The 23,389-nt window shown below is 34.6% G+C and overlaps 1 protein-coding gene across 1 annotated transcript; it reads right to left on the bottom strand.

The window, feature by feature from the left end:
* Positions 1-57: 57 nt before the first annotated feature.
* Positions 58-20,697, bottom strand: LOC6577340 (estradiol 17-beta-dehydrogenase 11). Its single transcript, XM_002003271.4, has 9 exons — positions 20,481-20,697; positions 17,059-17,313; positions 7,380-7,533; positions 7,153-7,277; positions 2,582-2,692; positions 2,376-2,501; positions 2,173-2,294; positions 1,990-2,106; positions 58-1,003 (listed from the first exon to the last, which is right to left on the bottom strand). Exons 2-9 carry the CDS (start codon positions 17,248-17,250, stop codon positions 712-714), a joined length of 1,239 nt encoding a protein of 412 aa, XP_002003307.3. The 5' UTR covers positions 17,251-17,313; positions 20,481-20,697; the 3' UTR covers positions 58-711.
* Positions 20,698-23,389: the final 2,692 nt, after the last annotated feature.

Below are 23,389 nucleotides of genomic sequence, written 5' to 3'. Positions count from 1 at the left end.
GTATTCGAATTGTAATTCGATGCACACAAAATGGTATTAGCTAATTAACATGGAAACTTTTTAAACTTGTATTGTTATATATATTATTTCTGTTTTGCTGTCGACAAAGTTATAATTTGCCTAACTACGCTTTAGTGGAATTAGTATTAAAAATATCGCTAATTAAAATTTATGAAAAAATAGAGGTTTTAGGTATAAAGTTGCTTAAAAGAGAAAAGTTTACCTAGGGCATAAGTCGATTTAAATTTATTTAACCCGATGCAATAACGGATTGAACTAGTTTAGAATTATACGATTTATGTGTATTAAGAAAAACTACAACCGAAAGGAAATGCTTTCAAGAACCTGACTGCTGACTACACTCGTTTGCCTCGTTCTATCTTACTCTGTACGAAAATACGAATCAGCATTTAAAGAACTAATCGTATCTGAGGGCCCCGTGGGGGGCCGTCATAACTAAATGTAATATCACTAGACTCGTAGCTTAAAATTACTAAACGTGCTCCTGACCACAAATCCATCCGCAAATCCACCGCGAATGTTCGTTTGGCCAACAAAAAAAAAAAAGCAAAAGGGAAAGAGTAATGTAAAACAAGAGAGAGAGAGAAAGAAAAAATTGCCAAAAACACAAATTCAATTACACACATAACTCGTAAAATGCAAAAGCAACAAATACGCGCAGGCAAGGGCGAAGCCGGCAGGCGGCGCTCCTCAGAGCACCCGCTCCCCCAATGACGGTGTCCGTTGGATGAGCATCGAGGGTGATTTCGCTGGCAGCGCGGCACTGGCGCTGCTCAACTGAGCATCAAGGGCAGCCATATCCGCGGCGGTGGATGAGGACATGATGTTGCCATTCGCCTGGCCATGGCTCTTGATGTTGTTGTTGTTGCTGCTGCTGCTGCTGCTGCTGCTGCTAGTGCTGCTGGAGCTGGGCAGGCCATGGGGCGAGGCGTCGGGCACCAGGCGACGCAACAAGCCGCCCACACAACCCCAAGGGAAGGTCCTGTGAATAGGCAAGAAGAAAAAGAAAAAAACCCACAGAAATGAGACACAACATAGTAGAAGGTAAAGGTAAATGTTATGCATTATTAAAGTGAAACACATTAAAGCGGCGCCATTAGCCATGCACCATGGCTGGGGTGTTTCAAAGATCTGGGCAATAGAGTGGGATTTATTTCCATATATTTCGGTTTCACTGATTTCCCAAAATGGATAATAATTCACTGTTTGAATAGTCAAGCGAAAGGCAAGCGAAGGGAATGAAAATGCAATGGGAAACAGTTCAAATTATTAGACAATAACTTTTAGTCGACATTTCCAGGGGTGGTTCCTGATGGAAACTTAAATGGCATTTCTGGCACTAATGCTGTGTAATAGATAAATCATATATCTGTATATATGCTATTCTATTTGCCTTCATTACTCAAAGCTTCTAATTGAAAACAAAGAATTTCATATCAGTTATCATATGTTATGTAGGCATGGGCATGACCATGAGAGCATTATATACATGCAGGACAATTTCATAAGAATTTTGGAAATTATATTATTGCATTTGATTGGTCTTTGACTTAAGCTTTTCTTAAGTTAACTAGAAAAACTATAAAGTTAGTCACCCAAGATTTATTTCTGTATCTCTTGATTATTTGAATATAATCATAACAGAAATTATTAATAAAAAAAAAAAAAATATATATATATATATATATATATCTTTAAATAAATCTATTATATAATACTATATTCCCTAAAAGAAATCATTTTTAACACTGTTAAATAACTTACCATTAATACAATACTATATCAAGTATTCCTCTATGTTATTATAATATTAACTATTTGATACCCATATACCTTTACCTAATAATAATTATTATAATTCAAATTGCTTTCTATATGGCTATATGCAGCTGTGAAGAATTTGGGCGCGTTGGCCTCATTTTTGTAGCCTCATTAAGACATTTCTTTTTGGGTCGTGTGTTTACTTACCACTTGAGAGACAGCATAAACTTGAGGAAACCGGGAAGGACGGCCAGCTTCTCGTTCTTCCTAATGGCCGAGATGACGCGATCGGCCACATCGTTGGGATTCAATGTGGGCACCCATCTGCAAAACAGAACAGTTTAGCTGTCAGTATATTACCGCACCGGCCACGCCCATAAATGCGCTCACCTGGCATTCACATCATCAAACATGCCCGTTGCCTGTATGAAGAACGGGCAAATGCAGGTGGTTTGTATGTTCGTATGTCCGAGAACTTCCAGCTCCAGACGCAGCGCCTCATCGAAGCCAACCTGTAATTATTTCGTGCACAAGTTTGTAGTCAAAAAGAACTTCTTCAGCAATTTGCATGCACAGCGAACGAATATACTAACCGCTGCAAATTTGCTGGCACAGTAATCGACCAATTTGCTAATGCCAACATGGCCAGCCAGAGAGGCGATCGTCACGATATGTCCACGTTCCTTCTCGATCATTTTGGGCAGAAACGCTTTTGCGGTCTGTGCAATGACAGCGAGTTATTATTATAGCAACTATGTGTGTATGTGTGTGTGTGTGTGGCTGTGTGAGTTCAACCTACCCAAAAGTGTGCTATAACATTCACATTGAACGAACGCTCGATCAGATGGTCTGGCGTTTCCAGCAGATGCAGTCCAGACACAACGCCAGCATTGTTAATCAGCAAAGTGACCTGCAGAGGGGAAATCAAATAAAGAAACGTTTTAATGGATTGTCGTAAATATTTACTCGGCTTCTGTTTGGCAATTTTCGTGTCTGCCAATAAAATCTGAAAGGCATTTAAATCTCACTGTTTCGTAAATTTACATGTGCAGCTAAATTGCGTAACAAATTAAATAATTCTCAACTTGTTTGCGGCTGGCCGGCCACTTGGCTATAACACGTGTTCAATTTTCGTTTATGGTCTTAGCACTAAAGGCGGCAAAGCAATTTCAAGTAATTGTAACCAGTTTGCAATGAAAACAAAAATTGTTCTTGAATATTTTCGACCTCTTGTTCATTTTAGTTATATTTAATTATGTCTTTCGTTTAGCTGAGTTGGCTAAAATCGGCATGGCCAGCACCATTCAATGAAAGTCATACAAAATACTTGCAGCAATAAATGCTTCAAGCTCATGATAGTTATTATTTATTTAATAATTTAATAATACTTCAAATTTCTTTTATTTTTATAAAAGAACTAAATATGCTTAAAAAAAAAAGGTTCTACCTTTAAAAAAATATTATTTATTAGATCATATGATCATATATTAATACAACATACTACATACATAATAAATATCCCATATATAAAATTTGTATATGCTTATGCCCCAAAATGAGATTATAAAATTATAAGAAAAATTCAAAATAATATTATTTAATGGTTTTTCAAATTATTATTTTAATTTTCTTTATATTTTTAATTTTAGTATATTTAAGTCGGTTATGTAGTCATTTAACAAATTCGAAATATTTCCGATATTGAAAAGATCTCACCTCATTTGATAAAATTCTTAAAATCTCTTAATCTGTAAAATCTCTATCAGGCGAAACTAAATTACCTTAATTAACTTTTATTTAACTTCTGATTTACTTTTATTTTTTATATCTATCTCATATATACTGTATATCAAATTTACGTATATTCCGATTCCATTTCCTATTGCATATTTATTAAGTAATTCATTACGGACCTGAATCATTTACCAGAAAGCGAAAATACAAAAAATAGTGCAATTATTATTACAAAAGTGTTTTTTTTTTTTCAGCTTAAATCTCAATGCGTAATTTGCTATGAAGATGCGTTTGAAACGAATAAAAGCAAAGTAATAATAAGTGTAACATGTCAAGGTCTCATTGCGAATAATGTAAAATGCTGCTTGGAGATATAAATATGATTGCTTCAACTATAAGTAAGCGACGTTGCTGCTGTTGCTACTTAGGCTAAAGCTAACAACAAGTGAAACATTTCATTTAACAAGAGAAGCTATCATAGCAACAACCGATGTAATAACTACGGACAACAAATCCAGGCCAGAGCGGGTTCAAGTGCACCGGGCGAATGGGTGAATGGGCGCAGGAAGCCGCGACAGCGGGTCACACGTTGCGTATGCGCGATTTTATATGGTACGTAAGCAAAAACAAAAAGAAAACAGGGAAAAAAAAAAACATTTAACGAGGCGTGCATTAAAGCAACAACGAAGCAAAAAAAAGCACAACACAAGATATTAAAAATATTAAATGTGCTATTTCAGAGACCAGACGGCAACAATAACAACAAAAGCAACGAGTCATCTGCATAACGCATGACTTATTAAGTAGTTAAAATGTTTTTGCTCATTTGTGCTACTGTTGTTTTCTTAATTTTTTTATTTATTCTTTCCATTACTCAGTCTGAAGTGATATTAGTCTTTGGATTCCTCGGCTCAGTTTTTTTTTTTGTTTTTGTCTTTTTTCCTATAACTACTTTTTTTTTTTTTTTTTTTTTTTTGATAGCTTTATTCTAACTATTTTTGCTTCTTAATTTCGTTTCGCATGTTGTTTTTATTATAATTTTTTTTTGTGGAAGTTTCTAGCTAACGCTAAACAAATTTAACCTTTTATCTCTTTACGCTAATGGTTTAAGACTCAGTTATTATTGTTATTGTTGTTGCTAAAGTTGTCAGATCGTTAATATTTTACAGAATTAAAGGCAGGCCAAGCGTAAAATGTTTTGAGCCCCCATAATGATGGCATATCAAAGCGCCCGTTGATACAAACACTGCAACAAAATTGTTGACCATTTTGGGCTTGTCGCCGAATAGAACAATAAATTTTCATATTTTATCAAATATTATAGAGGGTCTTTAGCGTAATTATATACCGAATATTATAGAGTTCAAATAAAGTTCAAGTGCCGAAAATTATATATGCCTTACTTTAATAATGATAAATGTGAATCAAATATCAAGACTTTATTTAATAGTTAGTTCAGTAATTATTTTTAAGCACTTTAATGTATACTTATAAAATGTTACTTTAGTTACACTTTAAAAGTCTCTAAGTTGATTTATGGCTATTTATTTAGGGAGAGGAAATCAATCTATATATAGGGAACATATAAACAAAGCTATCATCATTATTTAAATTCTACATTTCTATATTTTCAACTTAGAACTGGCGATCAGAAGTTTTTATCAGTTCTTCAAAAACTTGAATACGCTTACGATTTTCGTTTAATGATTTAACAACTCGAGCTGCGCCCTTGACTTAACATTCATTAGCAATTGCAACAAAAGAGAGTTCTAATCCAAAGGGCAAACAGTCGAGCAGACAACGACAATAATTAGCAGGAAAAGGGCCACGCTTAAGCAGCTTATTTGTTTATAATTATACGAAATAAAAATTCAGGAAGAAATAAAAAAATATAAACTGAATAGCCTTACATCTTAGCCTTACATTAATTTAAAAAAAAAATGTTGAAAAATAGAAAATCTGTTCTATTTTAAATTTGAATTTTAGTAAACTCTTTGGTTGTTAAAATTTAATTTTAAAAAATTGTACCCAATTTTTAATTTTAACAGAGATTTTTATTAACAACCTACACACATTATATTATATTTTCTAGTAAATATTTCAATATCATAGCATATAAATGAGCATAATATAGGCTGATATAAATATCAGAATTGCTAGAGATCGAGGCTAAAAATTACTTCAGACCTTGGTATATATACTTGGTCTAAAGCACTCAAGCACTAAACCAACATTAATGTCAGGTTGGCCATAAATAGTTTTAAGCTTTAATGAAACAATTAAATTTGTATTTAAATTGAATCCAAGTCTTTGATGTATAAATTCCATCCATAATGAGGTGACGTAGAATGTGGTTATATAATAGATTCAAGCTATAACGGACACAAGTTATTTATGTTTCTTAGATGAGTTTTTGGTTTCAGTTTTGGTTCAGTTAATTTCAGACTCAAAGCCAATAAATGTTGGGCTACAACTGGCTCGAGATGAGCGCGTCTAGTCTATAAAGATTATATTACTGTCCTCTGCGCTCCACACTTTAATTAGGATGCATTCTTTTTCCAATATAGACATCTTCAATGCACCGACTATCGATATAGCCCCATTGCGGAAGCCATCAAAGCTAATGTGAATGATGAAAACTGATGCGCTTGCCGGACTTTCGACACTTTGGCAAAACTACGCTAATCACATTAGCAACTGCAGTCGACTATCGGCCGTCCACAGTCGACAGCCAGGCAGATAGCACTTGCCACTTGCCAGTTGCCAGTTGCCAGTTGGCAGTCAGAAGGCGAGATTCGACTGGCGGCAGTCAGCGTTCACAGTTGCATTCACAGTGATAATGAATGCCATGACACGATTGCATGCCTGTTGCAATTGGACATCGCCTTGGATAATTTGAAGATTGTATATATGTATGTATGTATGTGTATAGTTTCTTATAAAATTTATGCGTTGCAGTGAAGATGCGTTCGGGGGCAGTCGCACAATTAGTGCCTGTGATTTTTATGCGCTTTTAATGTGCATCCCAAAATGGGCGTGACACTGTGGCAGTGCTCGACGGCGACGGCAGCTCGTGCCGGTTGCGATTAATTTGAATGCAGGCTGCGATTTCGCCCCGGTAAAAGCTAAAGGCAGCCAGTGCTCCACATTGTGATTAATTGCCAGACGCAACGCAAGTGGCAACCAGTTTGAAGGCCCCGTCCAGTGGTCACTTCCCTCCCTGTCTCTCTCTCTCTCTCTCTCTATCTTTCTCACCTCTTTCTTTGTCTTTCTGTCTCGCTCTCTAGCACTTCTCAAGGTTGACTGTGGCACGCTGAAAATGCGCTCATGCATACAAATTCACGTCTTGAAACAAAATTTATGACATAAATATATGCAGAAGATGTGTTGCTCGGGGGCGTGGCCACGTCGAGAGTGTTTGGGCCTACATGTGTTCATTCTAAACAACAAGAACAACAGCCACACAGCTATTAGAAGGGTTCTGGCCATTAAACGCCCCTCAACAAACAATTACGTCGACTATTTTAAGCGCTCAACTGTGAACGGCAATTACAAGAGTTTTATGCTTCAATTGACGCGCACATTCCACAAGTGCACATGTCCCTTCCCTTCCCGTTTCACTCTCTGGATACTTACATCACCAACTTCTGCTCTGATGACATCGGCCGCTTTGTAGACCTCCTCTTTCTTTGATATATCCACCACATAGCCCTTGCAATAGCCGCCCGCCTCTTCTACGATCTGAACGGTCTCCGCAATGCCTGAAAAGTTCAGAAAATTACATAAGTATCTTTCACTCTCTCTCTCTCTCTCTTTCTCTCTCCCTCTCACTGCTCTTTTTTCTTTCTGTCTATTTGCTTTACCCTTTTGATTAATGTCCCAGATGATAATTTTGGTGCCCATTTTGCCCAGTCGCTCGGCAAGCTGACGGCCGAGTCCATTGCCGCCACCTGTGATTAACGCAATGTCCGTGTTGAGTTCCTTTTCGGGATAGCCGAAGGCGATGTAATAAAGGTCCTGCAGGAAACAAACGATAAGAGAGGTGTTGATAATTATACAGGAAACAGAGTAAGTTAATTGAAGCAATATAATTAAAGGCGTCAAAAGTTGCAGCATGAACAAAATTGATGCGTTTCATTAAACTAAAATTCAAATTCAAAACAAACTGTGGGAAATTTACAATCACCATAGGTAAGCCATATAAAATCGCTTTGTTTCTCTTAAAAACCTTTCGCTGTCTGACAATGTTTTATATGTGAGCCCAAGGAAAAACAAAAAACTTTTAGCCAAAACATTTTGACACCGTATTTCCATCAGCTTTTAACTGAACCGGCGTCTGTTAAATGTCAAATGTGACAACAAGTTTGTTGCCTAAGTCTTTTGTTTTAACCCTCGTCATTCTGGAGGCTTTTCTGGCGAGTGTGCCGCCAGCTGTCAGACAGTGTGTGTGCCAATATTAGCGCACAAACATGCTGTTCCATATGTTAATTTCTGGCTCTTTTTTTTGGTGGTGCCCTCAACAAAACCAACAATGACAAATAACATAAATGGGCAAACAAATCGCCGACAATGCGAATTGTCTGACAGTTGACGGTAGCATGTTAATAGGGGCTGAATTTGACGCCTCAAACTGGGTAAATACTTGAAATGTTTTCAACTTCTTTAAGAGATCAATTCAACTCTTTGGACGCTGCTGCTGTTGATTTAGTGTCAATAAGCTGTCATAATATATGACTCGCACGTCTACATTGTCGCATAAAGATAACAAACGGCGCGGGCAACAAAATTGCCAGCAACAACAGCAACAGCAACAGCAGCAACATTAACATAACATTTTACTCATTTTTTCGGGAGGAAACAATAATACAACAAAGATAAGATACAACAAAAACATCAACAGCTAAGGGGCAACACAGTGGCACTTTCCATCTCGCTTACTACCAGAGGCGGCCCATAAATTTTCGTGCCACACGCGACGTCAACATCGCTTCACAGTCCCGCAGCCGTCGCGCTGGGCCCTGCAACTGTGCCCCGGCTTGGGGTGCAACTTCAGCTACAACTCAGGGGCCAACGACAGCAGCGGCAGCAGCCGCACTGGCAAGCGTGTCCAATTATTTTGACATTAACAATGAATGTGGCGCAACGTGGCCAGCATTGTTGGTGTTGTTGTTGCTGTTGCTGTTGCTCTGCAAGCGGCTTAGCAAAGGGTATTATATAGTTAGGCAACTGCCCGAAATAGTGAAATCAATAAGGTGATTTTATAATGTATTTGTTTAGTAGTTTATTTTAAAAAAAAATCTAATTCTATGTTTAGTAAAAGATACTTTGAATCATGATACTATTTAGTTTGGGGATTTATAAATAGAATATGAAAAAAGTATATATTACTTAAATTAAATTATTTAACTTCATACATTATTCAGAATATTTAAAGCTAAGAGCAAACCAAATTCAATCCTTTATTAACTTTTTGTTTTGCTTTAATTTGTGAGCTCCCGTGCCATGTATTTATGGCTTATATCTTTATTTTCTATATATGGCTAAGTTCTACTAGAAATATTACTCAAAAATGTACTCAATTTACTATTTTTTATAATCAAAAATATTTCATTGAAAGACAACATTTTTGTATACTACTAAGATTATGTAAAATAATATAAACATAATTTCTTTAAAAACAAAAACAAAAATGTATTATATATATTTATTTGTAATTAAATAGTATGTATATCATTTTAGTTCTAATTCTGGTTTTAGCTTATGTTAACAGAAGATTAAATGACATTTTAAAACTGAAAGGCAAAACGCGAACGTCTTGTAGTACCTTCAGTTATAATGAAGAATTCAAGTTTTAAGTAATAAAAATCATGCATTAATATAAAAATATATTTGATTACATTTATACATTAAAAAAAAAGATGTAAGATCAGATAAAATTTGACTACAATATAGGGTATCTACTTATTCGAAATATCTCATCAAATAAACTCTTCCCCTTTTAGTTAGCTGTAGTTTGGCTCCAAAATAATAAAGAAAATAAAGCAAAATAAAAAATAAAAAAAAAAATTGCCCATAAATAATACGAAAATTCATTAAGGGTAACATGTTAGCTGGTGTCCGGTGGCGATGATTATGATGAATATAATGATATGAGATAATAATGATCAGTCGCCTCTTTCACTTGTTGCCTTGTTGACAGACATTTTGTCACATAATTGAACATGCAATTCGTGTGCTTTTTCCCGTCGTCTTTGGCTCTTCTGCTTGAACAAGGGCAGGAAGTGACCCATTATAATTTATGCATAACATGATAATAACTTAAATATGTGTCTGCCGCGATTTATGCCGAAAGATATATGTTTTTGTTTATTCTTTTTTTATATATTATTTTTTATTCATATTTACAAGAGCATTTTAATGGGCCATCAAATGGAACATATGCGAAACGACCAACCCATTAAACTGATCTTTTTACACTTTCAAGTTTATGCAAAAAATTAATTCCTAAGGCTGAACAAATGTGAATAAAATAGTGCGGAAGTCCATTCTAAAAGCAAATCATTTGCTTGTTCTACCTGATCTCGAGCTAATAAAGTCCACACATGACTTGCCTATATGTAAATGCAATCAGATACCAAGAGCTTTAATATAGCTGTGCTCGTATCCATATTTGCTTTGTCATTTGACAAAAAAAAAAAAAAAAAAAAAAAAAAAAAAAACTTATATAAAAAAAAAATGGAAATCATTTTTCACAATCTGTCTTTTGTAAAAACGAAAAACCAGCTGTGTCAGCATCGAACTTGTAGGGTCTGCGTCTGAGTTTATTGGTCTCTTTTATGGTTTGTTAGATTGTCTATTTGATTGTCAAGGTAAACGCAATGACCTTTGTAAAAAACAAAAAAAAAAAAAAAAAAAAAAAAAAACGGAAAATTTTCAAGAGCTTATGGCTGTGTTGTCGTTATTAACGTACAAATGGAGCAATGTTGGACATCTTTAAAATTATTCTTTATATACTGACAAAGATCTCTTAATGCCAGCTAAGCGCTGTGATTTGATGGAATTTGTAGACTATAAATTTTCAATATAATTGGAACAGTCTCAAGGTGGAGCTTGGATGAAGAGATATGAAAAACAAATTTACATGCGGTATAAAAAGTAAAAGTGCTCGACTAGAAGATACCCAGCACACTGCTTTGGCGATTCGAACTCCCTTTGGTATTTTTTAATAATTTTTCTCCGACATAATGTAATACCGTTAAATAACTATTACTGGGACTTAGCTAATTTAAATTAGATTTACTTATTATTTATGTAGAAAAAGGTAACACTTCTAATATTGGAAATTATAAATTCATATTTAATTTATTCGTGATATACTAAATTTTAGTATTAAGAAGATGCATAGTTTATAGGGCCAGCCATGGCTTGGAACTGGATAGTATAAAATATTGCGGATTTTATGTTTTACCTCGGGAATTCCCGACAAGTTGTCTTTAGTGTGTCTTTCTATGCTATCTATATATGTATTATAAGAGTCACAAGAAATGAAAAATATTTCTCTATGATGCTATAATTTGTTGTCTCTTGTGTTTGCTGTCTGCATTTTTTTGTTTCTTCATATATTTTACCACATTTTCTTGATTACCATTCTAGCTATATATAGAAATTTGTATTTCTAAAACAAAATTAACAAAATATTCATCTTCATTAATTATGTCGACAGTTTTCTATTTGTGTTGATTATTATAATTTTTGCAAAACTGATTTCATTTATCTAGCAGCTATTATTATTTAGCAAACACCTTTTAGTAGCTGCTGTTGTTGTTTGAATTAAAATGTTTATTTACTTTCGCCTATCACACATATTGACAGCTTCTATTCTAAGTACTAGCAACTCTTGTCAGATTCTAGATATAATAGAAAAGCATCTTTACCAATTACAGAAGCGATTCAGGAAGTTGTAAGTTCTGCCTGCCTCATTATCACTAGCTGTTCATTAGTCTTGAATCAACATTTAAGCACACAAAGTTTCTAACTGAATAATATTTATAATTTTTGAATCCCCACAAAGTTCACAATTAACATATGAGCGGTGAACAACTCTTGCGCAATTATGCAAATTCAAACAATCAAAAGAAGAAAAAACGGAAAAAAACAAGAAACAAATTTGCGACAAAACCGCAGACGAAACTGAATTATGAATGCTGGCATATGGTCACGTCTTATCTAAATACAAACTTCTAAAGGCGTTAAGCGCCAAGCCACAGCACTGCAGCGAATGCTAATCAAATGTTAGCTGCGCTTGTGTTTGTGTTTGTGCTTGTGCTTGGCTAAAAGCAAATGCTAGACTGAGCTACCAGAAACTTGTTTACTTCGTCCGGGAGAATTGCGAAAAATTGAAAATCTAAACGACTTCGTAGACCAGGTGAATTCTAAGCCAGCTGAAAGTGAAACCGCCAGCCGGCGGGCCAACCTGCAAGTCAGCCTCAAGTCAAGTGTCTTGCCCAACAACAAAGCACATGTATGCAGTTGCAGCAGTAGCCATAGCCATGCTCGTCGCACGACTCGAACCGACTCGACTTCACTCAACTCGACTCGAGTTGAATCCATTCGAGCCACTCGACTCGACAGCTGCTTTAATTAGCTCAACTTTGGCTTGAGCGCTTTTCTATTAGCTTATAAATAAAAGACACGAACTTGCCTGGCGCAGCACTGATGCAATTTTCATTCGCTGTCACACTCACTCAAGCAACTAGTGACCTTTAAAGCTTTGCTATATATAAAAAATAAATATAAATTTACGAAAATTACACAAAACTGAAGTTGACTAGAAAGAGCTTAAAAGACAGCGTAAGAAATCGAATAAACCTGAACATGAATATTGCAATGGCATAGATCTGAGAAGTTAGCTGAAAGAGCAAAATGCGCTAATGATGTTACAAAAAAAAAAAAAAACGATAAGCGTATTGATATTTATTCAGTGGCTTTTAATTCAATATGTGCATACATTTTCTAATCATTTCAATTTGCATCTTTTTAATTTATTTCTGCGTTTTTCTATAGCCAAATAATATTGATTGCTTTTTGGGTCGTTATAAATATTGTTAATCTTAATAATAATAATAATAATTTTGTATATATTATACAATTACAATGCCTTTTATCTGTGGAGGGTGAATAAAGAAAAAAAAAAAATGCAAAAATATCAATAAACTGATTTTAAAAACTGAAAAAACTAAATAAATTAATAAATATGTTTAATAAATGTTTCTTTAAGTCGGAATTTTGTACATCCATTTTTTTACATATGTATATTATAAAATGTATAAAGCATATATAAAAACTGAAATAAATATTTAAAATAAAATCTATTTAATAACTATATGATTATATGGAATCGTTATCGAAAATACTACTACATTGCATTTTTTATTAATTAAAAAAATGTTTTGATAGTAAACAGTAAGAAAAATTCTCACAATAACAGGTTCTGCCTATAATATGTTTATTCGATGAAGTGTATGTGTTAACAAGCCATGCATTTATCTAGGCGTAACACGCATTCGATTTCTATGCCGCCAGCGCGTTGTGCCCGTTGCAGTTTCTGAGGCGTCATCGAGCTGGGTTGCCTTCAAAAGTTTACTCGCCAAGCCAGCTGTTTTCAATGTATGTATGTGTGTGTATGTTTGGCTAGCTGTTTGCTTTTATTGTTGTATTTGGTTTGGCTGCTTGCTGCAGCGGGTGGTCGGTCACTGCTCTGACAGCCTTCAAAATCCATTTTTATTTATTGCTACGCAAAAATTAGCACCCAAAAGCTTAGCTTTGTTTTTTGTTTTACAGCCAGTATACTGCAATTGATGTACAGCTACATATATATCTGGCAATCAAGTTCTATGCTTTGCAATCTTGGTTCAAAGAAGTGGAGAAGTGTAATTTACCGCTCGATTGATGTACGCTTGAGATTGCTGCAAATTGCAAAACTGCGATGTCAGCGGATATGGAATGCGTAAAGTTAATGTGAAAATGAATGCTTGACCGCAAGTAATTGTGTTTTATTATATAAATATATGTACTATATAATGAATATACCTAAATCTTATGAAATTTAGTTCTAACCACATGATTAATTGAATTATTGCTAAGCAATAAAGAATAAATTCTTTGAGAGAGTGAAATATAAATGAAGAATGCATGGGAGTATATTTATTTCTAATAAAATATATATCCTCAAAAAAATGTTTTATACAAATATCATGTAAATTATATTTTATATTAAACAATGGCATATAATATTTTAGTTTTCTTCATTCACTGTAACCACAGAGCGGCTATGACTCAGTTCATCAAACACACCCGTCCATTTACTGGCCTATCTGAGGAGTGACACACTATCCTAACCCACTTCACATGTGAGATAATCCAAACAAGTGAGCCAAGGCCGTTATGGGCTATGAGCCTGCGCTTCAAATAGCCTCCACAACGAAACACAGTCTCAAACAAAAGCTAACTTTATGCTCACATATGCAATACCAAGTAGCTGTTATACGGCTTTTGTTGTTGCTGTCTTTGTTGTTGTTGTTTGACCAACACTTTCGATTTCAATTGCGTTTACTTCTTTTATATTTCTTCTCTTGCTTTGCTGTGGTACGCACACAAACATATATATATGTATACACATATATATGTATGCATCTAACGCACACACGCTTCACAGTTAGGCGGGCAGGTTGCCCGCGAAAAATTGTGTTGCTGTGGCAACAACAGCAGTCGAACTCACAACTAGCCAAGCTAATAAAAACAGGCTTCATAGCGTTGCAAAGCCGGCAAAATGCAAAAGTTGAACTGGGTCAACAAGCCAAAACGCAGCAGCGACGCCAACGCCAGCAGCGCTGCTCGCGTCGCAGCGTCTGGGAATAATGTATGTTATTTTTTGTTTTTTTTCGGATTTTCTTTGGTTTGTTTTGGTTTTATTTTGGAAGTGTTCCCCGAAGCTTATTTCCAGCGCCTACCAGACAGTTTCAAAGATTGTGACCATAAAAGCACACCCTCGAACGGCCAAGTTTGTTGCCTAAGTCTTTTGTTTTACATGCGCTTAACGAATTTGAGAATGCAGCGACATGAACCAGGCTAATATCTAACTGAATTTAGTCGATTGTTGTGCCAAAGCCCATTATTAACACGGTCAATCAGTATGCAATTGCAACAATAACAACCACAATAATAACAACAACAACAATGACAACAGCTGACTAATCGGCGCAGTAGCGTCTCGGGCGAATCTTGAATCTGAACATGCAAATTAGTTTTGGCTCGTTCATGACTCGTTGATATTGCATTCAGCATGCAAATGTCAACATTTATAATGGGCAACGCCTCCAAGCCCATGTCTCTTACTCTCTTCCTCACGCTTTCTGTCTTTTTTCCCCTTGTCTGTCTGCATGCAGTTGGCATCATCCGTCGCTTAGTTAGGCATTCAGGCAAAGAGAGTTACCTCGGTAATTTAATGGCACTCATGCATAATAAGACCGAGGCAAATACAAGATACACATGCTACATTTAATGATCATATCTCACACACACACACTGACTCTCACACAAACACACACGCACACAGAGATATATAAGAGTAACCGCCGCAAACTAAAAAGGTTTCGTTTTATCTTTGTTGCCAAAGTGAAATGAATATAATTATGTAGCACAACAACAACAACAACAACAACAGCCTACAAAAATTGTTTGCTTATGTAATGCTGCGAAATTTGTTTATAAATCCGAGCGTGTCAATTTGACCACAAAAAAAGCAAACAAAATAAAATAATATTATAATATTTTAAACAAAATATTTGCCCTTAAGCCTTATATTCGAATTCTTTGTTAACTAGCCATAAATTTCAATTATGCGCTTTTACAGCAATTAACCGATTTTGTTAGCCCTTTTGGCGTCAGCTAAAAGCAAATCATTTGATAATCTTGAAAACGTTTTCTGTCCGCCTATCTAAAATGTGCAATCACCTTAAGTGCTCGCCGTCTTAGCTGTCTAATTAGACAAGTTTCAGTCAATATACAAGTTGATTTTTCAACATTATACTGTAATAATTAAAAACATATATCATTAACAAGATATTCATTTCATTTCCTTTAGCTTTAGAAACTATCATAAATATTTGCGTTGTAATATTTGCATTTTACTGAAATCATTTTAGAACAGGCTAACATATTATATAATTATAACAAGACCGAGATGATAATGGTTATTGCTTAGCTAAGTTAATTCTTTTCAATTGTATGGAGTACATTAATTACTACCTTTCCATTAATTTCCAAACACAACAATTCTAATAACCATTAAATAGTCAATTAGCACATATGTTCACATATATTTTTGAAATTAACATATATTTTATTCATCAATTCATACTTGATTCAAGTACAAAATAACTTGGAATTCAAGTTTTTCGAGCTTGAATCGATTGCTGTCCATTATATAATTGAGAGAGAGAGAGAGAGAGAGAGAGAGAGAGAGAGAGAATAAGCAAGTAATTATATTGTGTTATATATTATATTATATTATATGCCACGCCCCTTGTGAACGATGCTTCATATTTCAAATCTCTAGCTTAAATAGAGGCGACAGACGGACAACGCACAAAACCAATATACTCACTCTACATTCTTGAATGATTATAAATATAAGGAATTGTCGAATATAACATAAAAAGTTGATGCTGCAAACTATGCTATAATCCAAAGTATCTAAAAATAGAAGTCTACTTGAAACAACGTGTTTGCATGCTTCACTTAACATTTATCGATTTAATTAAACGTAATTACTTAATTAACCAAAAACAATGGATGAGATCTGCATGCTATAAGTATAACGAGATCGTAAATAAAAATTAATCATGCGCGTGCCGATAATGACAGCCATAAAAGGTAGATGAGATTGCAGACTTATTGATAAACCACGCAGACTTTTATTTATTTACTTTTTTATTTTATTTTTTACAAGCAGCCAAGAGGCCAGAGCCAAGAGCCAAGAGCAAGCGCACTTAAGCTCTGCCCACGAATTGAGGCAGTGAAAATAAGTGGCCCAAAAACGAGTTTATCTGATTTGGTGAATTCGTAAATTGATGTCATTTATCAAGTGCATTTTTTGAATAGCAAACCCAAGTCAGAGAATATAATAAATTACTTTCGATTTTTTACCGATTTACTCATCAAATCATTCAAGACTTATTCGAGGAGATAATCAATTTATCGATTTTATTATGTTGACTTAGTAGGTTTTTTAAAGTAAAAAGCTGCATTATATAATAATATTATAAATAATATTATATATGTTAATTAAAAAAATAATTTTTGTAGACAATGTGATGTTAATTAAGCTGCGCAGCTGTTGCTGAGCATACGGAAGCATCAGAAATTCAAATTTAGAATAGCAAAAATCATATACAATTCAAAATTTGTTTGGCATTTGTGAACAAAAATAGATTTGGCTTTAGATTTCTGCACACCTTTTGACATTGGCTCGAATTGACTTACCTGCAGTATATAGCCTATGCTGCAGATGATGAACCACATGACATCTGCGAACGCATCCCAGGTATTCCATATTCTTTGGTTCCAGTTGAGCGGCTCAGCCACGCCCCCCGCCGCACCATTGCCATTTGGCAGGGCATGTCCGTTGGCTGACGGTGTAATATCCGCCTGTAGATTGTTATTGTTCTTCTCCATTTTGCGACACGATTTTTTTTGCACTTGTTCTGTATTTTTTGTTTCTTTTTAGTAATTTATTTTCTGTTGGAAAATCACAATTATTATCTTTATTTATTTTGTATTTGTTTTATTTTTTATTTTTATTTATTTTGTATTGTATTTTATTTTATTTTATTTTAATTTTTTTTTTTTGCGAAACGGTTATTCTTTGATGCAAACGAACCACTTGCAAGCAAGACAATAACAATAACAATAACAATACCAATGGCAATAACAAATAATAACAACAAGGCGAGACTACGAAATTTTTACGTTTTGCCTTAGCTATGTTTTTTTGCGTTTATTTTATATGTGTTTTGTGCCTTTAGCTCTGATTTTCCGCGCAGCACGTCCGCTCTCGTGAGCGTAGCAAACGAATTTGAACGAAAGGAATGAGTTTCGACTTCTTATTTTGGGGCGCTATTGGATATCGCCGTTGACGTCGCTGTCGCTGCCGGCGCTGTCGTTGCCGTTGCCGCTGCCGTTTGTTCACCGCCTGTCTGAAGCTTAGAGCTGTGTGACGTCACGAAGCTTCAGCAACAGCTGTTGCTTTGTTAGTTTTGTTTTGTTTTGTTTTTGCTTTGGCATGAAAAGCAAAAGTTTTACTCGGAGCTTCGAGTCGGCGGCAGCTGCGTTCTTTTGACGCTTTATGGTAAATTACCTTAACTCGCTTCAGTTTGTGTAATTTAATAAAAGCTTAGCATTTTCTGCTGTTGAGATCTTGTGCATTGCCCACTGTACACACAAATTAATTGTTATTTATGTTGGCTCAAAAGCTTTAATCATTTACAAGTCAGCTGCAGTTGCCGCTCGCCTAAAGGTATTTCAGTTTTATGCAAACTCATTAGTTTGGGGTAATTAATTAAAACTTTTAATGCAATTATAAGGTGTGTGTGTTTCTCAAAAGGTAGAGTTGTGCATGAACTTTAACAAGTGTTAGAAAATTGCAATAAAAACATTACGAATACGCTAATTAGTAGTAAAAGCGCTTTGAAGCTCATTTTTTAACGAATTTCATATTTTCCTACACCTTTCTATGAACGATCTTAAGGTAAGAGAATCATAAAAATAAAACACAAAAACAACAAGTAAGAAAGCTCTAGTCGAGACTGCTCGACTACGAGATCCCCTGAACCCTTGGAGCAATAGATATTTCAATACTTTTTCGCGACTTTCAGCTTACACAAGAAACACGCACACACACACACACACACGTACGTACGCACACACAGGTAAACATACACACACACGCATAAAGACACACATACACACACACACGCATACAGACACAAACGCATACACACACACACACACATACAAGCAACCACGCATAAACACGCATGGGCTGCAGTGTGCGCTTACTATGAGAACTTAATTGTTTAATAACTTTTTTTATGGACGTACGATCTTCATGAAACTTTTAGATTATGATTATAACATGAATATGCATGTAATTGCCAAAGCACAAGTCTCTAGTATTTGAAATACGCTTTTTACAAAAGTGAGGGTGAGGGGGTGAATTTAGAGGTGGGGGGTAAATTTTAACAAAAACCGAAATTGTATAAATTGCATTTAAGCATACATTAAAAATTTGGAGACTCTAGCAATAAAGGTGTAGAAGATATAATTTTATAACTGGGTTTCGATAAGGTTTTTTATCGATAAAAAAAGATCGGGATGAGTTATCGATTTTTAATGATAAACTTGATATGCGCGCTGTAATTACGGACATTTTAAAAAAAATTTGAAGTCTCTAGCTCTTATATCTTCTGAAATCGACGCGTTCATACATACGGACAGACGGACAGACGGACAGACGGACAGACGGACAGACAGACGGACAGGGCCAAATCAACTCAGCTCGTCACCCTGATCAAGAATATATATACTTTCGGGGTCTGCCACGCCTCCTTCTCCCTGTTACATACATTTCAACAAAACCATTATACCCTGATTTCCCATTGAAAATGGGTTCAGGGTATAATTATTAGTAACTAAGTAATTAGGTTTTTCATGCACTTATTTAAGCATCTAATTTTCTTTTACATTTGTTCACTTCAGTCAATTGCTAATTAATATATTTTCCGTATTGCTACATGTTTTCATTTAATTGCTAAGCATCTGGTGCTGCTGCTTATAAACATTAAACTCTATATAGTCCACTTAAAGCTTACATTCATGATTATTGCTCAAAAGTGTTAAGCCCTCTCCAACACTTAAATCATTTAATTATTACTTTCGTGTTTATCATCATTTACACTTTCACAGCTGACATATCGCATATCCTCCTTCCGTATATTTCTTCACTTTCCTTTGGTTCAATTCTGATTTATGCCGTAAAACGAGATTTCTGCGTGCTCGAAAGATGCCCAATGAAAGTGAAATTACGCAATTGCCTTGAATTCCATTGTTATTATCCGCTCTATTGTCTGCTCTTCTTTATGCGGGCTCTTTTTTCTCATCTGCTTTTAGAATATTTGCATGTCTATACCCTGTACAACACACGAGCAAAGGAGCATATTATTTTGAAAAAACTCCACTACAAATTTACATATTAAAAATTTGCAAATTAATTTAATTTGATTTAATTTAATTCTATCTAATAAAAGAGTTAAAAAGAGTTAAAAATAAAATTTATATTTTTTGCATATGCTTCAATGCAATCATAGGATATATCTTGCTCTATTACTTCATTTTACATGTTATTTAGAAACATGTTATGCAAATTTGTATTTATATTTTGGATTTTTTTTTTTTTTCTTTTCTTTCTACTGATTCTTGTGAATTTCGTCACATATTTTGGGTTTATTTAATTTAATTTTTTTGTGTGATTTGATTTGCTAACGTGCGTGTTTTAGAATTTTTATTTTCATTCGAAGTTTTAGCAAGTCTTTGCAGGCTGCTGCTTGGGGTCAAAAACCGCCAAAAATATTTAAAGGCCGTCTACATTTGGTCAGCTGCATACATGATACTGCAAAATTGCAACTGTATGCGTGAGTGTTGGTGCGAGAGTGTGTGTGTTAGTGGGACGAGGGACGAGGGAATTGCGAGCCGCAATAGTGAATTGCATAAATGTTGAGAGACGACTTTTGATACACACAAGAGACACTTAGAAAAAACTTAGCGACTGTCTGAGTGCACTTCTAAACTGCAAATATTTTATGCAATACATATTATGAACTTAATTTACATATCGGCATGTCACTTGCCTGTGATTTCACAATATTTTCTCAGGCAAAGGCGCTGCGACGTTCTTCGTTTGTAAGCACGCAATTTATCTCACTAACCGACTTTTCAATTTATTACTTAATTATTTATACTGGTTGCTGTTCACTTTTGTTTGATGTTTGCCTTTTGTATTTGATTATATTTACTTTTAACTTTTTCAGCGTCCTATTGCGACCAATTCGTTGACATTTGTGGTGCATGCGTCAAACACAAGAACACAGCTGAAAAGGGAGAGCGAGAGATAGAGAGAGCAAGCGGCATTTGCCAAGCGTGAGAGCAGGCTGTATGAAAGGGCTCCGTTTGTTAGTTCTTTTCATGTCTTTTTATTTATTTTGTGCGGGCATTTGTGAGCAAAAGTGAGCAGGAGCAAGAGAGCGCATGCGAATTCTAAGCGATTAACAGCTGTTGACAGTGTTGGCAAAGCGCCAAATATATTCAAATAATTGCGCATCAGCAAATTAGCGAAGTCTTACAAATATTTCTATATTTATTTAGCGTCAAATTAAATGCGTTTTCTTATTTAACTAACGAACTTATTTAATAATTTCCGCTTTATGAGCTCTAGTAACAAATAAACAACATTCTCTAAATATCGTATTTCCTTTTTCTAAAGATTGCATAAAAAATTTAACCTCGTGCCCTGTTGACCGCGCGCTAAAAATATGTTAATCCACACAAAACATATAAAAAAAAATTGTTTTAACTTAATCGTATTGAAAATGGCATAAGATTCATTTGACTGACCTTGACGGGCGCCCAAAACCCGCCAGAACCTCATAACGAAATTAGCGTAATTTGCCGATCGAAGCCATTTGTCAAAGATTCAACACTGGCGCCAATCACCGAACTTTAACCTATTTCACTTCCTCACTCGCGCATGTATGCACACACGCACATACAAATATATGTATATGTGTATATCTATAAGAATTCTTGTTTGTGAAGCATGGAGTTCGAAAACTTCCGGCTAAGACTCCATAGAACGGGTTTTAAGCCATATGCGACCAGACTCGGCTCAGACTCTGACGTTTACTCTTTGGAAATTTTGTTGCTGTTTATTTTTGATTGGCGACTTCAGATAGAACGTAGCACGTAGCACGTAGACGCTTTATGATGCCCGTATGGATTGTTTATAATTATAAGCTTACTAATTGTTGCCAAACATTTTTTTAAAGATTTCTTAACGCTTTTTTTGTCTCTTTCAAGGTCAAAATCAAGTTAGTCTTTTATTGTATTCAAAGTTTTTTTTTTCCGCAATTGTGTTAATTACAATATGTGAATTGTTAATTTTTAATTGATATTTTCTAAATATAAAAAATAAATAAAAACATTGATAAATATAAAAAAGAAAAAAAATTGGTATGAATAAAAATTTCTGAATATTAAATAATTTTCTATATTTTTATTCATTCTCTTGAAGTATAAATTTATGTAAAACTTTGATATTGTTCAAGTCAAACACAAAAATATGTCTATTAAATTAATATCGCAATATTAATCAATATATCATTCTTTGTTCACCTTATCCACAATTTTGGAATTCCAAAGTTTCATGTTGTCAAATACAATTTATCATGCTTTTATTAAGTTGATAAAGCAAACTAAAAATGTCAACACCATTTTAGGTAGTATCTTTGTTTAGATCGTAGAGTTAGTAGATGAATATTTTCCGGTACCAGATTATCATGAGCTTCCGCTGAAATTGACCTACTTTACGGCATGCTAACTCTAAAAGTGTGATGCAAGCGACATTGAATCTTAATTATGGCTTTTCTTTAAGGCCTTATCGATTTGAGGCCCTGCACACCCGTCAAAATCTGGAAAAAATAAAACAAAACAAATTTTAGCTTCAATATCGTTGAGGCTATCGAGCTGCTAATAAGAAACTCAGCTATAGGGCGCCGTCTGAATAGGCCCAACACAGATCTTCTTCCATATATAATTATGCAAATTATAGATAATCGTATTAATTTAGATATAGATGTGAATGCGGTACCCACGTGCAAAGTTAAATATGTAAACTATATACAAGAATTTGATGAGCTTATGACTTGCGTTAAATTATCGGAATTATGTAACATTATTTGTTTCGCGTTTTTTTTTGGTTTGTTTACTAAATGTATATTAAATCATATTTACTTTCAACAAATATAAAAAAAAATTGAATAACAAATGTGTATATATACTACTTTATTTGAATAATAACAATTTAGTCCAGTCCTCTATGTTTTAAATATAAATATTTGTATATATTTTTAATTTTCATTTTAATTTTAGCAATTTGTGAATTGCTAAATTATTTTTATTATTATTATTATTTTTTTTTTTAACTGTCTGCTGGCTGTATTTGATGATGCAATATTCCAAATATGTTATGTCAAAGTAGACATTTAGTGAATATTGATGAAATCGCCGGTAGCTCAAAGTATTAATAACGGCCGAAAACATTAGGCGTAAGCTCTACTTAAAGTGCACTTAAAAAACCTTAACAAAGTCTTAAGACATCTGCACATTAAATGTGCTTTTATTTAATTAGTAACCAAATCATAAGTAATAAGGCCAAATGCGCAAATGGAGGCTGCGAGATATCAACGAGAAAAAAAAAATAGAGAAAAATAAACAGTATTTCATATAGAGACAACGGTAAGCTAAGCTATAAACAATATGGTAATGCCCACATATCTCACAGGTAACTAACAAAAAATAAATAAAAATAACTCTAAACTTGGATGGAAGGTCGATCGCTGGAGTCGTTGCTTTGATGAGTGCTAAGTGACCGCAGCCTCTAAAACCGAAAGCTCAGCTGAAAGTTATAAATGCGCCAAGTCCAAAGTTTTTAAACTTTGTGGTTATTTTTGTTGTTTTTTCGTGCACTTTTGACAAATGTATC

The sequence above is a fragment of the Drosophila mojavensis genome, unplaced genomic scaffold (assembly GCF_018153725.1).
Source record: "Drosophila mojavensis isolate 15081-1352.22 unplaced genomic scaffold, ASM1815372v1 contig_36, whole genome shotgun sequence".
Classification (NCBI taxonomy): domain Eukaryota; kingdom Metazoa; phylum Arthropoda; class Insecta; order Diptera; family Drosophilidae; genus Drosophila; species Drosophila mojavensis.
This window is presented reverse-complemented; position numbering and strand designations above follow the sequence as displayed.

Coding starts and splice junctions, on each gene's coding strand:
- LOC6577340 (XM_002003271.4), bottom strand. CDS start 17,250: ATGGAGAAGAACAATAACAATCTACAGGCGGATATTACACCGTCAGCC. Junction 7,278..7,379: donor CTGGGACATTAATCAAAAGG/GTAAAGCAAATA, acceptor TGAACTTTTCAG/GCATTGCGGAGACCGTTCAG. Junction 2,295..2,375: donor GTGCCAGCAAATTTGCAGCG/GTTAGTATATTC, acceptor AAATAATTACAG/GTTGGCTTCGATGAGGCGCT.